Raw genomic sequence first — 22,246 nt, forward strand, 5'->3', positions numbered from 1 at the left:
AGCCCTTTCTTCATTGCAAATTAACAAATAATATTGCTCGTTAAAAACTAGTATTGCTTCTAGCTGGAATCCTTGTACAGCATCTAGCTAGTAACCCTGCATAGCTACTAACTACTAAATATGTATAGCTTCTGGCTAGGATGTATATGTATAGGTTGCAGCTAGCATCTATGTTTAGATTGTAGCTAGCATCTATCTATAGCTTCTCGCAAGCTTCTATGTATAGGTTCTAGCTAGCATCTAAGTAAATAACCAACCCAGTTTTTTGTCCAGAACAACTGTTTTTTCCCACAAAACATTACAAGCAATTATACCATATCAGATATATTATTTATGTTTATTTGTGCTACAAAAAAAAATCAGAAATATATATCCTTAAAAAGTCTTTTTTTATTAAATTCCATCAAATATCTGAAGATTTAACCACCTCAATGACCGAAACCATGTTTGTGAGACTTGGTAGTAAATAGTATAACATAAAAGAATGCAGTAAGGGGGTAAAAATAAGCTTAAACCATTTTGTTTTCTGGGACAAAATTTCGGAATAATCAAAAGACTTCAAAACATTTCAAAAGGAAGAGAAAAACTGAAAATATATTAAAAGTTACAGGTCTGTTTCATTAATATAATCCAACGATAACTGTATATCTTTAACTTAAAAAAGGAGCCAATTCTTTACTCTTCACACGTTCCATTTGTAGACAAAAAGGCTACCAAGTTTTATGTGAAACGGGTCCAATTTGCAGCCAGTGGATCGGCCATATTTGTTGTATTTTACGACACGATCTGGACCGTAAAAACAAGTCTTGCCTCGAATGGCAAAATGCTAAAAATGATAAAAAAAAGGTTTCTCTGAAAAACTTTTTCACATTTAACAATTAATTCATTAACTTAACTGTGGCATTTAAGACCGGTTGGTTAATGTACAAGACAAAATATTAAAGTCACTCTACTTAAACACACTATCCCATAGACGTAAGCACAAAATAGTACGATTTTTGACCCTAGCGTGAACAACATCTAGTATTAAATTTTTTTAAAATGGTCAGGGATAACCTTAAGGTGGATCAATTTATTCGTCGTGATCGGCAAAATAAAAACAATCCTTTTGTTGCGAATGGACCATACTAGCGCTTATCATCAACTTTGCCTTTATTCAAAATTCTAAATGTCGTTTTCATATTGTAATTCGAAATCTGATTGGTTGATAAATTTTTGGTCGTCGTGGTAGTTGAACTTATTCTAAGTAATGTGAGTAATGCTTGCGAATATGAGAATTAGAATTAAAAAAACTGAAAGTATCGAGAATACTGAAAACACATAAAATAAACACTGCGTTTGTGAATACGCGTGGTAGTTTTTGTGTGGCTATGGTAAACGCAGTGTAAACTCAACTGTAGCTTCTTAACATATATCTATTTAATATGGATTTTTTACCATTCATATATTATGCACTAGGTATTTCTAACATTGTACCGTAGAAGTTACTAATGAAATGGAATCTAGGATCATGATAATTTTTTTTTGTCACTCTTTCAAAAATGCGGATTGAAGATGAAGTTACAAATTTATACAACTCCAGTTAAAACAACAGCTTTTAAAAAATGTATTAGAAAATGTTTTAGAAAATGTTTTAGACCACCACTAATTCAATTTAAACAAGGGTCGTCAAAATTACCTTACATTATTGCTTCATTGCTTCAAACGTTACACACAAAAATATCAATTTGAAGTCATAATGTGTCTTACTCTGGCCAGCATTGTTACCCAAATATATAGAAATAGATCATTTAACTTACTGTGTTGATGTACATCAAATCTTTAAGGTAGTTATAACATTTGTATGCCATCAAAGTTTCACGTTTTATTTCTCCAATATCGCGATAGCGATCTAATGATACTGTTTTTCGAAAAGGAAATGTATCTGTTGGCCCGTCTTTTTTATCTTTATAGCATCCAACTCGAAACACTAAAGAAAAAAAATATAAATTTCTAGTGATTTGTCTATTAATAACTTATATCAGTATATGGCAAATTTGCTGTCGATTTGCGTTTAGTTCTTAAATAATAAATATTAAAAAGTTTTTTCAAAATTAACGAGTTTTTGGCGACTGATTTATTTAATTGAACTTATGAACAAAAAAACTTCTGGAATTAAAGGCAGCCTAAAAATATGTGGGATTCAGAACAAGATTCGTATAAAAACATAAAACATAATTTGCAAGAATAAAGGTAAATACTTCTCGGAAAAAAGTCACACAAGCTTAGTTAGTGTGAGCAAAGAAAGATCTGTTACGTATTATATCTCTTACCGTTTGGAAGGACTTGATCTTCTTTCAAGTTATCGTATTCTTGGTATTCCATATATGGAATTTTTGTGTTAAGGTAACCTAAAAAAGGACTTTAAAGTATAGTTTAGAGCCTTAAACGTGGAAGAAATCTTTATTAGAGTTTATATCATAAAGCCGAACTAAAAAAAGATTTGTAAAACTATAAGTTTGTTTTTCTAATTTTTTTGTTATGTTGAAAGCCAGGAAGCGACACAACCTACAATCTCAGTTTAATTTTCTTAAAATTGATGAATAACACATCAGATTGATCGGCAAAACGACAGGTCGAATGACTATAATATAATATAAACTGGTCAATAAAGCCCGTGGAAAGATCCACTGGGGAAGGATAAAAATAGAAGACCCCAAATTAGTCCTAAGTGGTCCCTAGTTACCCACGCGGTGAAAAATCAATGAAGTAACCACCTTGTTTCCAATTTATTTGGCCTAAAAGTTTTGAGTGCACTGTAATGTCTTAACTAATTTGATATTGAGGTTAAAGTAGTGTTATTGACGTCGCGCCGTATCGTCAGAAAACTTAACATTTGGGACATAATTTTTTCGGCAATATCAAAGAAAAATGAACACATCCACTTTGCCTGTCACAGACAGACGGACAGACTTAGCGTATCATTATAGAGATTGCAACAAAAAATGCCTTCATGATGCATTCCGTGTGAACCATCCGGTGAATTTTTTACAGCTTGGATGAGTTGATTAGATGGGATGTGTCAGTTAATACATCAATCACCCGAGGCTGTACCCTTTTGTTGAAATGAATATGTCGGTAGTATTTTTAAATTAAAGAAAAACACAGATTTAAATTAGCAGACGATTGGCAATTAAAATACGAAAGAATAATTCTAATTATATGTAAATTACATGTAAATTTGTTTACATGATTTAGTCTGCTATTTCTGTAAAAAATAGGCAAATTTATTAAAATTAGAATGAGTCACGTGACGTTTTAAATTTTCCCATGTGATATACATAAATTTAAATGATCCACCAACCCAATCCGCATCGATCCAAACTGCCTTCTCAAATCAGGCACTTACGCCAATGGAGGTTATACTTAGTGTGATCAACTTTAATAATACAACAAAACTTATCCGAATAGACTCCTCACACTCAATGTATGTTTGTTAGTTGTACATCTTTGTCGAGGCATTTGTTGTTGCATTTACAAAAGGATAAATGACGACATATTCGACGGTTTAGTTGTTGAGTTACGCTAAAGTTAAAAAGACTTTTGAAATTAAAATTCTTACTTGCTCCTTCACTGCACTTGTTCCACAAAAAATTGATGCCACTAATAGCAAAATCAGGGATATTTTTACCACGCCCATATGATTTTCCATTAAATGTGAGCTGTATAAAAAATTGAACATGTAATATAATCAATGTTGCGAACGCGAAAGGAAAACTAAAGACCTAAGTAGTCTCCATAGTGAATAAACATTCTTTTTGTCGTAGATATCTAGATTTGAAACTATAACTATTAACGGAAAAAATAATAATTAAAGCAGTATATTAAATCCCTTAACCCTATTCTGTCCGGGTTTTTTCGAACATACTATGACCAGGGGGGGGGGGGGGGGGGTCGGGTGGGAATCCGCTCCTCACAATAACTTTTCATAGGGTTGTTCAAATTGAATCAAACTTGGTACACTTGTAGTACGTCATAAAATGAACAAAATGGCAGCATTAAATTTTTGCTTGCGTCAGCACGTTTTTTGTGACGTTATCAGAAGCTTGAAATTTGTTAAAAAGGACACTATCTGCTTAAAATTTAATTACTTTTGTTCCATATCAAACTTTTTCATTCTGTCTGAAGTTTCTGAAAGTTATATGACCGAATAGGGTTAACTCGATATGTTTAATGCACAAAAATTTTTAATTTTGTTTGATTTAACTCGCGGTCTAAGGGAGACTTAACAATAATTCAGTTGTAATAAATACTTTTGAAACTTATAATATATATTTTTTATCTTTATATTGAGAATAGCTAACTTTGCATGCCTTTGAAGTTTTCGGGCGGTTTAATTGTAGAAGTTCTGTTTTTGTGGCTTGAAAACGTCGACAGGAAATGGCGTCGTGTGTTTAAGCCGATACTCCTCTACTTTTTTTCAATGGAAAACTTTAAAAATCTGTTTGTCTACAATTGAAAAAATGACGTCTGTTGGAGGTGACCCCTCTGTAACACGCTATATAATTTTTACCAAGCTATCCTTTGTGCCTGGCTTTAAAAAATACTTTGCAATAACATTAATGATAATTTAACGAACTTTTTCCAGGCATATGTAATAATAGCTACATAAAATCATAAATTATTATTTTAGTTTTTAACAAGACTACTCCAAAGGTCAAGGTGAAGGAAATTATACACACCTTAAAACTACATAGACGTGTAGACAACATGTTTATAAATAATTACTTTTGTATTATGAATTTGCTATTTTTTTCCCGAAAAGGTTTCGTTTAGTATATTTTTTTGGCAGTAAAATAAGCTACGATCTGTAAAATATACTTATTATCGGTAAGTCGAAAGTTTGTTTTGGAGACGAGAGAACAGAAACAACACGAGGAGCGGTATTTGTTAAAAAGAGTTGTTCCTAGCCTTAAGAAGGTAATTAATACCTCTAAAAAGATTTTAAAGTCATTGTTGTTGATTAGACTTTCTTTATGTACAACAAAACTATGGAATTTTAAAGGATACAGCTAGCTAGCTAGTTTAAAAAGGTTATAGTTTATTTCATTAAAATTTTTTTTGATTCTCAATTAGATATAAGATGTTGTTTTTGTCCTCAGTAATCATAAACATCTCTACCGCCATTAGGTCGACATTTGTGTAAGTCACTGTTGACGAAAACCAACAGCCGCTTCGTAGCCCTTTTAAAAATCAGATTTGTGAAGATGAATATGACTGAGATGAAATGATAGGAGAAAAGCATTTTGGCAAGGCTAGCATCCAATCATATAATGTTTTTTATACATGTGGCAAAAATATAAATTAAAGTTTCATACCAGTACCTTACGGAAAATAAAGTTTAAAAAGCAGACCTACGAAGCAGAAAACCGTCCCTTATGATCTAAAATGACATTTGTCAGCCTAGCTGACACACAATATGAACTATTTTTTTATTTTTTGCTAAGAAGTGACTGCACTTCCTACTTATTATTCAATTCTACAGTGCGGCGTAATTTCAAAATAAACAGCTTTTCAAGAAACAACCGTATCACCGTTTAATTTAATTACTCTCTTGTTTGCATATAGTCATTAAAATTGTCATTTGAGAGGCAGTGCTTTCCACAGCCAAAAATGTTTAATTTCCCTCTATTCTTAGAGAGATTTATACCACGTTGAAAAAGACTTATAAAGACTTTTATACTTCAATTATTCGTTGGAGAAAGAAAGACAGAAGAAGAAACAACGCTTTAGATTCTATTGAAACACTGCACGAGGTTCTGGCAGTTGTCTGTCCAGAAACTTAATTTTAAACTTTAGCGGTTTTGTAAATAGATTTTTCGTAAATTGAAATACGCAATTATGACTGGCTTTGAGTAAAAATTACAGTATTCTCTGGTTGGTTGATTTCCAAATTTCGAAATAAAAAAATGATAATATAAAGACAATTAATTATTATTCAATTTTCTCAAATCAGTCATTTAAAAACATGAAATTTTGTTTTTGTTACTTTTTCCTAAACGATTTTATATTTGTTGAGGGAGTTTAATTTTTCACAGATATAACACATGCAAACTGCAACAAAATGTCACCCGACTGTGAGCATGTCCCTATTAAAACAAATATATTTAAGTTTTTGGAATATAATTAATATTCTTGTATATATTTCTGTTGAAATACACAAATACTCTCAAAACCTACTTTACATTTGGAACTCTACTTTTATGTTTATTTGTAAGTAGATATATCTAGTGAATTTTCATCGTGATATCGTACAAATACATTATTACCAAAGACAGCACATGCTATACAATTTTGTAAAGAAATAAAAAAAGTTAACAACTCGTTCTGAAACAACTTTCTGGAATCTTCTTTGGCTGGCCCCTTTTTTACCAGTACTTTTTATATCAACAGTCAAGTTGATATAAAAAGTACTGGTAGCTTGTAGAAAAAGCCTTTTGTTAAACTTTTTGTATGCAGTGCATACCAACACATATTCAGTATGTTTTCCATACAAATTTAACTCCACGGCGAGGCTTTAGAGCAATATTTTCATAATAATTTCTTAGAAGAAAGTCTCCATTATAGGAGAATTTGGTATTTAATATCTTTTCGAGAAAAAGACTCGGTCGAGCACCTCGTGCACTGATTCTTTTAAAATTATGAACAATAGAAAATTCAATACATTTTAAGCATACAGAAATAGTTGCTTCTCCTTCCGTATTCTTTCCTCTAAGATTTTTCAAAATAAACAAATTTTATTATGGATCAAATAACACGATCAGATATATTATCTTGCGATAACTTTGCAAGGAATAACAAGGGACATCATTAAACACGACTATAGCGAGAAGCTCCAAAATATTTCCCATAACTACTACAGCTTTTAGATTTTCGTAATTTCGCAACAAAAGAAAAAGTTTCTTGTGACTGATGATCGAGGCCTTATTATCCAAAAAAAAATATTAATACCAAAAGCGTGTTCAATTTATAACACATTACTGAAATATAGTTGACTTAAAAATATTTAATTGTATGTTTACCACGTATATAAAAGCATTGTCCGCAACACTTTTGCAATAAGTAAAGAGTTTTGAACTCATTATGCATATATAATGTAAATATCGAAAAGCATCTGCTATATTTTTTACCCTTACTTAAAAAAAGAAGCAAAATAGACTGACCTGAAACTTCTCGTTGCTACTAACATCAACTCGAGTGTATGCCCACCTTTTTTTCGTGTTACCAAGAACATTCCATAGCGTTTTTAATTCTTTTTTTCCAGGCACTGATTGATATAGAGAAACAACATCTTTCTTATTTTCTAGATTGCTCCAATAATAAAATTTCAAGCAAGCATGTTTTACTGGTTTAAGCATTGGTGAACGGAAATTTGTAGCTGTGAATTCATCTTTCGTTTCATTTTTCCATTTAACACCTTCAATATGTAAATAGTTACATGGGCCGTAGTAATCACAGGAATCACATTTGTCATCAAAAGCAGGTCCTCTGCCCAACCTCTTAGTTTCAATTGTAGCAATTTTCCATTTCATACCAACGTAATCATCAGCCTCAACAACAAACCATGGGCATCCATTTTCTGCCCATGACTCAAAGTTACATTCATTTATGCCTAAAAAATAAAGGATGTTGGTGTGTACTTTCTGAAGATGCTAATTTTTTTTCATTTATATGATTTGTAAATATTAGTTACCTATGTATCCTTTACTTGAGAATACTGCACCACCAAAGTACAGTATAAAAACAGCAATTACCAACATGTCGACAGCGTCGTTCCTTAATCTGCGATCAACTTTTGTGTTTCTTGCCTTGTATCTTGGCCACAATATGTAACTTACTACCATTTATCTCCAATGGGAAATTTTTCATGCGAATTATTTGTTGACATGTATTGTTTTTTGTGCAATGAAGTGTAAGGAGATCGGTGTGGTATGTTCTTACCTAACAAACGATGCCAAACCTGCCATTGGTTATATAAGCAAGTGGTTTTAACGTCGTGATAAATTATCATAGTGGGTTATGATAACATCAAACGCAACCCATTCTTTATTATTAAATGTGGCAAGGAGTTGTCCGATATAACACGTACGCTAATTGGGTTTGTGTAGCTTAAATGAGTATTAACCACTCTAGCACTCCCCACCTAAACCACGCCCTCTCCTAGAAGTAATGGACAGTGTATATCCTTCGATATTTTCACATCTATCCATCTATATACGTTACAGTATAGCCGTTGAGATAAATTCACTAATAGAACTCCTTTTACTCATAGTTGCATATTTAAAGTGCAGAAGTATTTGTTTGCTTTAGAGAGCATACGACAAAGTGTAATTACGCTTTATTGCGCACCAAACGACGCACGTTAACGAATAATCTCTAAAAAATGTTTTTATAGTATTTTCTCACACTATCGTTTATTAGTAACTTGTGTTTTATTGCTATTTTGATCTTCATCTTTATCTTGTTTAATTATTTTGTGCGTATTGACTGGTAGTCATCATAATAAGGGGAAAGATATTTTATTGCTTTTTAATTTAGTCACCCGTTTGTACAATGAGCCCTGCCGGCCAAAAATTACAAAAATAAATAAGAGAAAAAGCACCCGTTTTGGAAGAGAAATGTTTTTTCAATAAAATAATTAATAAAATGCAATGGGTTTTTTCGCAATTTTTTCCGGATGGTTGTTTATATAGAAAAGTTTCATTCCACCTTGCTTGAATTTTGGTAAAAACAACTGAGATCTCGGCAAGGCGTGCTCATATGAACACGTCTATTTTTTATAAAGTTTTAAGAAATATGGCGAGATCTCGCCAAAGTAAAGCAGACATGGTCATGCTAACAGATGCACACAATGTTTACGAGGGAAATTAAAAAGCATGATAGATTTTTTCAAATTCTTTGTGACTTCACGCCTTTGGACACACTATTTTATGCGCTTGATATGCACGACATTGTGATACACGAAACAATGACGGGCAAATGTCAATAGACTCTGAGAATCTGTATTTGCTCAATACGAAGTTACAGTCAATGCAATGAGACCTTTAAAACTAATTAGCTTGTTGTTATCACTGGAAAACGCTAAATTTGTCAATGTTGCAAGTGCATTTAGAAGTTAGGATCTTAGGTTGTTTGTTAATCCATGTTCTTAATTATTTCAGACGTCAGCTTGACCATTTACTAGGAATTTTGCAGCCTTCTTGAACCCCGACATTGCAAGGATGTGTTGGTGACAGCAAGTAGCAGATTTTAAGCACTGGTTGACAAGCGCCTGTGTAAAACTGGCGAATTGGCAACCTCCCGGCTGCAGATAATTGCCCGTTTGACGCTTTTGTTCATATATGAAAAAAAATCTTTGCAAAATTTATGTGCAAGATTGTAGCATTGATTAAGTTTTCTCCCTCTAAACTGAACTTAATATAGCATGCTGCTTGAAATAAATTAAGAAAAATCAGGGAAAGATGAAGTAATCTGATTTATCAATAGAGTTCTATTGATATAATATTTTTCATTCCACTTACCTAAAAGAAATTTGATACTAACCCTATAATAACTGTTTGTGAGGGAAATACCGGAGAATATTGAACGACGTCAAAGTATTGCCCAAGCTTGTGAGGGCAATACGTGACAAAGGTCAATATTCGAGGGTATTGCCCGAAATAAACAGTTATTATATGGATAAGTAAAATAGAGCCTTTTGCGTAAAAATGAATAAACGGTGCGCCATCACACAACCTTTCAATCCTGAAGTTGCGTTTCAAGCATTAGCCAGCTAAGGTGTAAGTCAATAACTTGTACAGGAATTATAATATGAAATAGCTTTAAACTAAATTTGACTACACTATAATAAATACAACGTTATGAGAACTACATCTTAAGACATTCTTTTTAAATTCAATGTAGACTTGCTTCATAAATAAAAACTTTACCGCCTTTGCCAGTTTTCCATGCAATCTCGCACTTGAATTGGCTCCGCGTAAAAGATTACCAATGTGTTCATTTTTTTCCGGAGACGAAGAAAGGCTAAACCAAACACATATTCCTGCGGGTTGTGTGAACGAATTTTAAGAAGATTTCGCAAGTGAATTTTTGTTTGTTCTAAATATGCATTCGGAATTTACTTCGTACAGATTATTTTATCTTTAACCATTCACATTTTTAATTTACACTTTTGTCTGAAGATGGATGTGCATATTTTGTGCTGAAATTGTTCTTATTATGTTTGTAACTGTAACTTTAACTTAACTTTTTTAAACATTATTTACAAGCGGAGCTCTTCGTTAACTCCAAATAGGCCTTAAAAACGCGCGATTTACTGCTAAATATTAGAATTTTAAGAGAAAACGGCGTAACACTATTTCTGATAAACTATAGTATATGAAAAAACAAAAAGGTGTAGCTTATACTAGTTCCGTGCCTAGAAGTGTATATTTTCCGGGACCGTGATACTGGTACTGCAAGTAGGAAGACGCACGTTGTAAAAGGGAATGGCGAACCCGAGGGTTTTTCCACTCGCCACCGACACTAATAAAGTTTAATAAACTTTCTATTGTTATTTAGTTTATTTATATTTCTACAGTGCTTAGCCTCGTTTTGACGTTCTGAAAAAATCCAAAAAAAATAATTTCCAAAATGACGTATTAACGTATGAAATGCCTAGAAAAATGTATTTAGAAATAAATCGGGAATAACACAAAAAACGGGTGAATAAACTCCAAAACAATGAAAAAGTCTCTTTATTGTGATAACTACGAGTCAATACACACAAAATAATTGAACAAGAAAAAGTTGAAGATCAAAATAGCAATGAAACACAAAGTACTAATAAATGGTAGTGTGAGAAAATACTATAAAATATAAACATTTTTTGCAGATTATTCGTTAACATGTGTCGTTTTGTGCGCAATTAAGCGTAAATACACTTTACCGTATGCTCTCAAAGGCAAACAAATACTTCTGCACTTTGAATATGCAACTATGAGTAAAACAAATTCTATTAGTAAATTTATTTTAAGGCCTATACTGTAACGTATTTAGATGAGTAGATGTTAAAGTATCGAGGGATATACGCTGTCCAATAAAATTTCTAACTGCAGTTAGCACTCTGGGCTTACTCATATAATGCCATGTCCCCTCCTTGAAATAATGGATATATGTACTCTAATTGGGTCTGTGTATTATAATATAGATGTTTGTTTATTTAAGACAAAGATGACCAAATTATCCCCGGTATTTTAGTAAAAAAGAATGGGTTACGTTAAATGTAATCATGACCCAGCATAATAATTTTGCACGACGTTTAAGCCATTCGTTTATATAACCAATGGCAGGTTTGGCTTTTAAAAACATACGACACCGATCTTTTTACGCTTCATTGCGCAAAAAACGTCTATCAAAAATTATTTTACATGCAAAAATTTCGCATTGAAGATAAATGGTAGTAGGCTACATATCGTGGCTGAGATAAAAGGCAGCTAACACAAAAGTTGATCGGAGATAGAACAACGGCACTGTCGACATGTTGGTAATTGCTGTTTTTATAGGGTACTTAGTTGGTGCAGTATTTTCAGGATTTTTGTTATACCCAGGTAACTAATATTTACAAACCATAAAAATGAAAATTAATATTCTTCATCTTCAGTAAGTCTACACCAACATCCTTCATTTTCTAGCCATTAACAGTTGTGACTTTGAGTCATGGAACAAAAATGCATGCCCATGGTTTGTTGTTGAAGATGATCAATACGTTGGTATGAAATGGAGAATTGCAACAATTGAAAATAAGAGATTCGGCAGAGGACCTGAGTTTGATGCCAAATGTAATTCCTGTGATGATGCCCATAATGATATTTACATCAACTGTTACTATTTACACATTGAAGGTGCTAAATGGAAAAATGAAACGAATGATAAATTCAGAGCTACAAATTTCCGTTCACCAATGCTTAAACCAGTAAAAAACGCTTGTTTTATATTTTATTACTGGAGCAATCTAGAAAATAAGAAAGATGAAATCCTGCTATATCAATCAGTGCCTGGGAGTAGAACAGTCAAAACGCTGTTTCATGTTCAGGGTAACACGGACAAATATTGGAGAGTGGGCAGAGTTGACATTAGTAGCAACCAGAAGTTTCAGGTCAGTCTATTTTTCGCTTCTTTTATTCTGAAGTCAGGATATTAAAATATAGCGGATGCTTTTCGATATTAAATATATTATAAACATAAGAGTTTGAGAATTCTTTACCTCTCACAAAAGCGTTGCGGAAAATGCTTTTATGTCGTAATCACGTGATAAGCATACCAGTAAATAACTAATTTTTAGTAATGTGTTTAAAAATATACACGCTTTTGGTACTAACAATATTTTTGGTTAAAACGCCCTCGATCATCAGACTTCAGAATCTTTTCCTTCTCTTGCGAAGGTAAGAAAATCTTATTTCTGTAGTAGTAAGGGCACAGTATGGAGAGAAAGATCGGAAATATTTTGGAGTTTCTTGATGTTCGTGTTGAGATATTACACAAGCCTTTGGACAGAACTAAAAAAGTAAAAAATACGGTGATATTTGTAAAGAGGAAGTACGAACATATTTAATCCTATAAACCTTGGACAATTATTGTTCCATTTTAGTCATAGTTAGTTCTTTGTTGTTTCTGTATAGTTATCGCAAGATAATATATCTCATCGTGCTATTTGATCCATTATAAATTTGTTTATTTTGAATAATCTTGCAGGAAAGAATACGAAAGGGAAAACAACTTCATGTCTGTATGCTTTAAATGTATTGAATTTTTTATTGTTTTTTATTTATAAAAAATCAGGGAACGAGGTGCTCCACCGAGTCTATTCCCCAAACACTGATTAAATTCCAAATTCTCCTTTACTGGGGGCTTGCTTTTTCTACGAAAATATTGCTCTAAAATATTGCTATCGAGTTAAATTTGTATGGAGAACATACTGAATATGCGTAATATCGTAAGCCTTGTATACAAAAAGTATAACAAAATGTTCAAACATGTCCCTACAGCTGGAATAATAAACTTCTTCTACAAGATTGGGTATATTTGAGTGATCAGATAAAAAAGTACGGATAAAAGGGGGACGGCCAAAATATGTGGAATGCTTGATCAATGCTTATTCTAACTGAGAATACAAATTTTGATTCCAGAAAGTCGTTTTAAAACGTGCTGTGTTTGGTAATTACAAGGAGATTGCCATTTCGATATATTTACTTACAACTACACAAGAATAGAGTTTCAAATGTAAAATACGTGTTTAGAGAGTTACTGAATTTCGTGTGTCTCACTACTGCAGACGCATACGGTTTTATAATATAGATTTAAAAAACTTGATGTTTTTTTGAGGTGGTTACTATAGAAAAAAATGGCTAAATTTCACTAATTTTGTTTTACCCGATCTTATCCCACAAATTTATCTTAAAATAACGTTGCAGATAGCGTTTATGACAAATTTCGGTTTTTATTGCGCAATCCGGCATTTTTTCTAATTAAACGGAAATACAGCTGCATAGCAACCCACATAACAACAATTTCACATTATAAGACAACTTTTTTGCCCCTTCGTCGATGTTTATTGCTTTGCAATTGGTAGATGATACTTACGGAGCGTCATATCTGCCAAAAATCGCACCACTACTTTCACAGTTTCTTTATGACGTCCTGCGGATCTGTAGGGCGTCCTACGGGTGTCTAGGACGTCCTGCAAACTTCTAGCACGTCCTAAAGTTCTCTAGGACGTCCTGCAGTCCTCTAGGACGCCCTTCAGGGTGTCTAGGATGACCTACGGAACTCAAGGACGTCCTACGGGGCTCTAGGACGTCCTACAGGGTGTCTAGGATGACCTACGGGACTCTAGGACGTCCTACGGGGCTCTAGAACGTCCTAAGTGAATCCTAAGGGTCTCTACGACGTCCTACAGGTTCTCTAGGACGTCCTAGGAATATCTAGGACGTCCTACGGGGCTCTAGTACGTCCTAGGGGTCTCAAGACGTCCTAAGTATATCTAGGACGTCCTACGGGGATCTAGGACGTCCTAGAGATCGCTAGGACGTCCTAGGGAATAACCACATGGTTTTGTGGCGTCTACGTATAACTAATAATATTAGAAGCAAAGAAGATTTTTTAAGCTTATATTTTTTAATACTAATGTCGTATTTGCTCTAATGGCTGCGATTTCGAATAATGACATTGTGACAAATTGATTTTAACAAGATATTGCTTTCCTTTGACACGGACGCAGAAAGGACTACATTGATTATGGCAACAGTCTCAGTCGAAGAAGTAAGTAATTAAGGATATAAAGTGTGTCATTTCCGTATTGAGATATCAAAATCTTGTGATTTACTTTGTAGCTACCTGCATAGCTATCAAAACTGAAAAGTTTAGCTAGCTAAACTGTCCTGTCTGATCCCCCACTTTTTTGTTATTTTATAGATCTGCCAATTTCTGATTAAAAGAGGTGTGGACAATCCTACAGTAGATACTTTGAGAACCAACAAGGTATTAGTTACTATTAATTTTATTTTCTTACCACTTGGTAGATAGATAGATAATAATATATCCAAACATTTTATTATTATTTCTATTGTCTGTTTCAGATGGATGGTGAAGCTATTAATGTATCCACTGACGAAATGATGAAATCAATGGGTTTGACAGCATTAGGAGATATCCTTGCCGTCAGAGCTTATACAAAACATGGTAAAGCCAAATTATCTGACTGTGAAAAAGATAAAGTTAAGGCTGAATTAGCTGCTGCCATTAGAAATGGTCATGCAATGGAGAAACCAAATAAACTTTCATTTACTGTAAATGTTGGTTTGCAGAACTTTAATGAGAGATTAAAAAAATATTCTTATGTGAAATGTACTGGTGGATCCAGAAAACTTTCCTTACCTATGAGTGGTATAAAAGAACAATTGCATAAAACCTTTTTTCCAAAGGATAACAATCCAGTTACTGTAGCAGATACTGTAGCAGTAAAAGAACGTCGGTTAATTGTCACTGTTTGAAACATATGTTGGTAGTTCCTCTGGTGACAAGCTAAGTGATGATTTGACATTAGAGAGTTATGTTAAAGAACATAATCTGAAACATATTCGCATTTATCTCAAAATAAAAAAGAAATCCATTTTGTCCAGTTTGTTCACAAAGTTAAAGAGCAATATCTTTGAGGATGACCAAGACGACGATGTTTTATTTGAAAGTCCTTTCAATACTCAAAAGTTGCTAATATTAATTTAGTTGGTGATGAAGATAATAACCGTCCTATTCTGTTAGGTTCATCCGTAGAATGCAAAAGATTGAGAGATGAAATTGATGAAGCTTATAATACGTCACTAGAGGCCGATAAAAAGAAAAGTGATGTTAAAAACGAAAATAAACAAGCACAATCATTGTTAAATGAAACTGAAGAAATAGAGGATACTGTAGCAGTAAAAGAACGTCGGTTAATTGATATTATGAACATAAGAAAGAATCGAGTCATGCCAGAACCTGATCTTAGTGAGGCACATGTCACAATATCCATACGCCATCCTGTTATAGGAAATAAAGCACGTATATTTCATGATACTGCTAAATTTACTCAGGTGTATGATTGGGTTGGAGGACTATCTTTACAGCCAGAACATTTTACCCTATTCAATTTTGATCGACACAAAGTTTCTCCAGCTGAAAAAGTATTCTCTGGCATATTTAATGTTAATGAAGAGGAAACACCAACACCTATGACACCAGGTGGAACAGTTGGGTTTCGTGGTTATGCTACAATCACTGTATCAGATGATGACGATGTTGTTCCACCAACTGTTGCTGAACAAAAGAATTATGTGAATGATAATCTTGTTGAAAATAGGAATCTTCAGTCAGAAATGTTGTTGGAATACAAATCTGGTGAATCTAAAAAAGAGTTTGATAGCCTGCAAGACTTTCGTGCAAATGAACTATCAAAGCTAAATAACTCTACTTTGTATTTTGATATTTCCAGAGATAATGTGTACCAAGAGTTAATTGATATTTACAAAAAGCGTGGAACTATTTAACATAAAGCTACATTTAGATTTAGTGGCGAGGAAGCTTATGGAGATGGTGTTACAAAGGATTGTTATGCTGAGTTTTATAAAAAACTTTTTGAGAAAATGGACGGTGTTATGGAAAAAGTACCACTTGATGACTGTGTTGATGAAGAGGAGTTGGAAATAATTGGAAGTATTGTAAACCATGGTTTCATTCAGTATGCTATTTTCCCTTTGCAACTGTGTAAAAGCACTGTGAAGAAACTTTTGTTTGATCGCGTTGATAAACAACAATTACTATGTTCCTTTCTCAATTTTGTCACACCATATGAGACAGAAACAATATTGCGATTTTCCAAAGAAGAAGAGACAAGTGATCAACCTATAGTCGACGTCCTTTACAGTTATAACGTTTTCGATAAGCCAAAACCAAATAACGTATTGGCATCATGTTTGAAAGCTGCGAACACTGCTTTGATAAACAGACCATATCTACCAATGAAATATATTGTTAAAGGTATGGGGTCATTTTGGCAGAAATTGAGTGAAAGTATGATTGATTCACTTTATTCAACTTGTACTCCAACTGCAGAATCACTAATTGAACAGATTTTTTTTAATGAAACATGCCCACAGGACCGAATAATCAGCACATCTCTTAATCGCTATATTAGAAGTTGTACAAAATCAGAGTTGCTTTTATTGGTTAGATTTATAACAGGATCGTCAAGTTTGTTACCCACGTCTTCAATAAAAGTTGAATTCGTTGATCAGAATCCAAAATGCTTGTATCCTCTAGCGAAAACATGCTTCAAAATTTTAATCCTATCACGTCAATTTCGATCATTTACGCAATTTCAAACCAGTTTGAATGTCCATTTCAACAGCAATGACCATTGGTCTGTGTATGATGGTTTAAGTATTCTTGATTGATTTTGAATTTCATACTTTTTGGATACACTCCGTTTATGTGACCACACTTTTTGTTCTTATTGAGACAATATCTTTTTAGTCTTTTACGAATCTTTTTGTTAACTTACGGAAAAGAGTATGTTATTTTTTAGTCTTTAACATTTATTTGTTTAAATTTTCATACATAGGTTTAAATATTTGCTTGACACATTGTGTAGTATTTTTACCTTATTTTGAAAGGAAATAGTTTTAGCAAAATGAAACAGCGTATTTTTGGAAGTATATTCTATTTTGTTTTATTTTTGAATGTGTATGATTTTATTTCGATAGATTATTCTTGTTGGTTTCGAAGAAATTTTTCAACATTTGCTTTCCTTTTTTGGCTATGACCTCTTTAACTTGTGACATTTCTTTTGGTTGAGTCATCACCGACAAGATTCAAAAGTACACAATAAGGTTACGTGGTTTAATAAGACTCAGTTGTGTTTTGTTAAATATATGTTTGTTAAGTTCTGACGTGATTTGTATTGTATCATTTTGTTTTTGTTCTTTTTACTACTGAAATACAGTTTTTTAAGATATAAAATTGTACGTATATTTCATTTCTATTTCACACAAATTTTATAAATAAAATTTAAAATTACAACATTTCTATTGTCGATACAAGGTATAAATAAATATGTTCAGCCTCTTCGCGTGAACGCGGATGCTGCAAATTCTGCTCTTCCATCAAAATATTTGATAGTTCTGTAAACTCATTCTGACAAGGAATAGCTCGAGGTTTTTTCGAATACATGGATTCAGCCAATTCGAGCTCGTCTGCATTGAATACGAATGCACAATCTATGGCATTGTAGTTGCGTGGTAGAAAAAACATTAAGTCAGGTCTTCCAGATGGGCTTTCTGAATATTTTGTACTTCTTATCTTGTGGTGATTCCAAGTATGTTTAACTTGATCTAAATGTAACTGAATGAGACCGTAGTAACAAAACTTCAATGCTTCAACATGAATGTTATTGCTGTCGTCATATAGTCCCTGGTCTCGCAGGTCTTTAAAATAATCTATCCAAGACTGAGTGGTATTTCTTTTCAAATATGACCACCACTGCTCTATTTGTTGATTTGATACAGATTTTCCGTACTTGAAACTGTTCCAACCACTCCATGAATCATGATGATTTCTTCGAAGGAATCGTTGGATGCCAAATAATTTTACGACTGAAACCGTCGATTCCACCGTGGATACAAAACCCGAAGGGTTTCAATTTATCGTTCCCGTCAATGTGCCAGACATCGTTCGGACCATTTGTTCTATATACCCTTCTTTTCAATCGATGCTTTGTTCTCCTTTCAACACCAGATGGGTCTAGCTCTTTTAAAGCTGCTCTAACTAACCTGATTGGTATTTGTATTCCTTTTTCTAACAAATGCTAATATATACTACGGTATCCACGGTTTTCTCCAACTTCCTGAATCTCTTGTCTGACCTTTTCTAATATCGTGGATGTTGATACATCAGCACACTTTCGCTTTAGGCCATATTCCTTTTAAAAGCGATGCAAAGTTCTCATACTTATTGAAATATCGTGGTACCGGCGCAAGAGTTCTAAAATGTCTTTATACTGATATCCACAACGAAAAAAATGAGTGATAATGTCTCTTTTGGAGTTCCCAATACCTGAACTATCTATACCTTTTTCCCAAGTCAAAAGATAAAGAAAATACAAATGATACATTTACTGAATGAAGAAAAGAAACGGGAAAAATCATGAAAAGCCACTCACCACAATCCGTTCCTTGCAAGTCCCTTCTTCTTAAATTCTTTTACATTAGTCAAAATCCACCTTCAATGTCGACATAACAGACAAAACGCACTGCCGATAATATCCCCTTTGGTCGAAAGCTAAAATGCTATACTTTAAACCTGGTTCCACGTGACATGACGTCCTAGAGATCTTAAGGACGTCCTAGAGGTATTTAGGACGTCCTGGAGGTATTTAGGACGTCCTAGAGGGCTGCAGGACGTCCTAGAGATTTTTAGGACGTGCTAGAAGTTTGCAGGACGTCCTAGACACCCGTAGGACGTCCTACAGATCCGCAGAACGTCATAAAGAAACAGTTAAAGTAGTGGTGCTTTTTTTGGCAGATATGACGCTCCGTAGATACTTTAGGGCATCCTAAGACAATATATGACAGTTCTGAATATTAAATGTGGTGTCAGATGGTGGTTTCCGACACGCAGTCAGAAAGCTGTCTAATGGATGAACCCTTTGTGATCAATTAGACTAAAGACTATTTTGTACATTCTAGTTCAAACTATTGCAGCCGTAGTCCTTTTGTTGAATCGCAAGGAACGATTTTCTTTTTTTGTCGTTTAACTTCGGAAAGCAGAAGAATGAAGATTTCTCTAGACCAAAACACCCACACTTTACAATTATTTTTATCTCTGCAGGTATTAGTACGGCCTATTCATGGTACCTCCCGCTTCTCACATCAAACTTCTGCCCTTCAGTTATTTAGCCGAAAAATTTCCGGTTTTGCCATGTTCTAACCCTTTTGTTAGAACACGTTTGTCCTTGGAAGTCGAGTCTAGTCAATTTATTTACAAAACCGTCGAAGTGTTTCTATACAGACACCTTCCAGAGCTTCGTGCAGCTTTGAATAGAATCAAAAAAGTTGTTTCTCCTTCTGTATTTCTTTTTCCAAAGAAGTCTTATGCAACGTGTTATAAATCTGTCTGAAAATACGGGAAACCTAAACATTGTAGAAAGCACTGGCTTCCACATGACAATTTTAATGACCATATGCGAACAAAAAAGTAATTGAAATAAACCGTCATTTAATGACAAATTGTTTAGTTTAAAATTACGCTGAACTGCAGAATAGAAAAATAACTAAACATGACACTCGCTTCTCGGTAGAAAATAAAAATATAGCATATATTGTGTGTAGATTAGCCAATAAAATGCGAGAAAAACTCAATTATATCATAAAAGGTATTTATAACATCTTAATTGACTTTTATTCTTTAAATTTGTTTGAATTTGTTTTTATAAATCTTATTTATTATTTATTTTTATGCATAATGTACGCAATGACGTTTTTTAGAAGTGTCACCAAAATGTGTATTTTTATCAACCAATCAGGCTCAAGAATAAAAATAAAAATCTTATAAAAAAGTGTGCATATTTAGACGCAGACAAATCTACATGTTAATAATACACTTATTTGTATCTCTCAGGTAAAAACAGGTGGTGGTTATCACGCACGAAATCCACAAGCTAAAAAAAAATGCGATATGTATATACAACGACCCGTGCGTAGTAAAACAATAAAATATTTTTAAATAATTTTTGAATAACCAATCACAGTTCTTTACAATCTTAAACTGCCAACGAAAAATATGCAAAGATCAGATCTACGCTGACAAATATCATTTTAGATTATAAGGGCAGTGTTGAGCTTCGAAGGTCTGTTTTTAACTTTTTTTTACTGTAAAATACTTGTAAGAAACTTTCATTTTTATTTTATCCACGTATAAAACAAACATTATGTGATAAGAAGCTAGCCAAAATGCTTCTCTCCAATCATTTTATCCTAACCAAAATTATTATTTTCTTCTTCATTCAATATTCATCATCGGCTGTTGGTATTTTGCCTATAGTGACTTACACAAAAGTCGGAAAGATTTATGATCACTGAGCGCAAAAAAACATCTTATATCTACTTGGGCATTGAAAAGTTTACTAATAAAGTAAACGTTAATCTTTTTGAACTAGCTAGCTAGCTAGCTATATCCTTTAAAATTTCGCATAGAAATATACTTGTTTTGTTGTACATAAAGAAAGTCTACGAAACAACCATATTATTAGAGCTCTAATTACATTCATAAGACCAGTAACAACTGTTTTAACAGATACAGCTCCTCGTTATAGAATATGTTATTTCGGTTCGTCTGTTTAATATTCATATTACTGTGGAAAGTATGTTATTTCTTGAACATGATAGTTTATTAGGCGACCTATGGGAAGACCCTCCTTCCATCATCAGGCATGGACATGTGGTTATAGAGTTCGCTTTGTAATCACAAGGTCCGTGGTTCGGTCCACAGGACGGCATGTTTAGCCATTTCTTTGCCACAGCTACGGGTCAACCCACGCCATGTGAGAAAAATTGGGTAGGTAATGCTGGTGTATACTTTATTATTTTTGCAAATTAATTTTTTTTTGGATGACTGTTTTTGGGCTGTCACCTGTATTTTTGCTAATTGCAGAACTAGCAATATGTAACAAGTTATTCATATTGTGTGAATATGAACTGTGTAAATTTGTTTTACATTTGTAAGGCTTGTTCTTCGATGATTCCAAGGTAAACGTAGTACAACAATCGCCGCCATAACTGCCGATGAGGTTTCTTTGTTAGGTAAATTACTAACTTATGTGATGTTATTCTTTTGGGGATACAAACAACAAATGTATTCTAAATAAACGAAGCGAAGAAGTTGCAAATATAATACAATATTTGTATTATATGCCTCTTTTCTGAAATTAATTTTATTTACCACGTTTGTCGTTTAATATTTATCGCACCAAAATAATATTAGTTTAACTGTTATACATATAGTTTTAACCGTCAGCAGTAATTAAAAAAATTTACATTTACATAACGTGTATTAGACTTTATTATAAAATTTGGTTTTCGTCGGTTAACAGCAGGTTGCATTCTGTATTTTTTTCTCAGCTGAATTTGCGAGAAAGTTATTTTCAAGACATATTTTAGGCCTGAATTGCTAAAAGCGTTTCATTAGACTTTTGTACTAAAGCGTCCTACCTCGTTTTACTTGCGCGGTACGGTTAAGTCCAGAGAGGTCATCCCCATCAGACGTTTTTTTCAATTGATGGACACACTTTGGAGATGTTTGGAGTTTTCTATTGGCAAAAAAGTAGAGGGGTGTCGGCTTTAATACATAACTCCCCTCCCTGTCGCAGCTTTAATGCGACCAAGACAGAACTTCTAAAATTAAACCGATTCTAAACGCTACAAGCAGCTAAGCTATTCTGAATCTAAAGATAAAAATAAATATTCATATATCACAAAAGAAGTCAGAACAAATGAGTTATTGTCGGTTTTAAACCTGAGTAACTAAAGTTTACCTAAGCACTCTACTTTCATCAATCATAATAAAAAAAGCCACGCAATTTTCTATGCATTAAAAACATCGAGTTGAGGCTATTAGTATATAGTTTTAATAAACATTTTTT

General features: G+C 33.3%; 1 protein-coding gene across 1 annotated transcript; it reads right to left on the reverse strand.

The window, feature by feature from the left end:
* Positions 1-208: 208 nt before the first annotated feature.
* On the reverse strand, positions 209-3,841 carry LOC130647733 (uncharacterized). The gene is made up of 4 exons (XM_057453689.1): positions 3,602-3,841; positions 2,313-2,390; positions 1,800-1,969; positions 209-826 (listed from the first exon to the last, which is right to left on the reverse strand). Exons 2-4 carry the CDS (start codon positions 2,362-2,364, stop codon positions 683-685), a joined length of 366 nt encoding a protein of 121 aa, XP_057309672.1. The 5' UTR covers positions 2,365-2,390; positions 3,602-3,841; the 3' UTR covers positions 209-682.
* Between the last annotated feature and the right edge of the window lie 18,405 nt (positions 3,842-22,246).

This window comes from Hydractinia symbiolongicarpus, chromosome 6, assembly GCF_029227915.1.
Source record: "Hydractinia symbiolongicarpus strain clone_291-10 chromosome 6, HSymV2.1, whole genome shotgun sequence".
Taxonomy (NCBI): domain Eukaryota; kingdom Metazoa; phylum Cnidaria; class Hydrozoa; order Anthoathecata; family Hydractiniidae; genus Hydractinia; species Hydractinia symbiolongicarpus.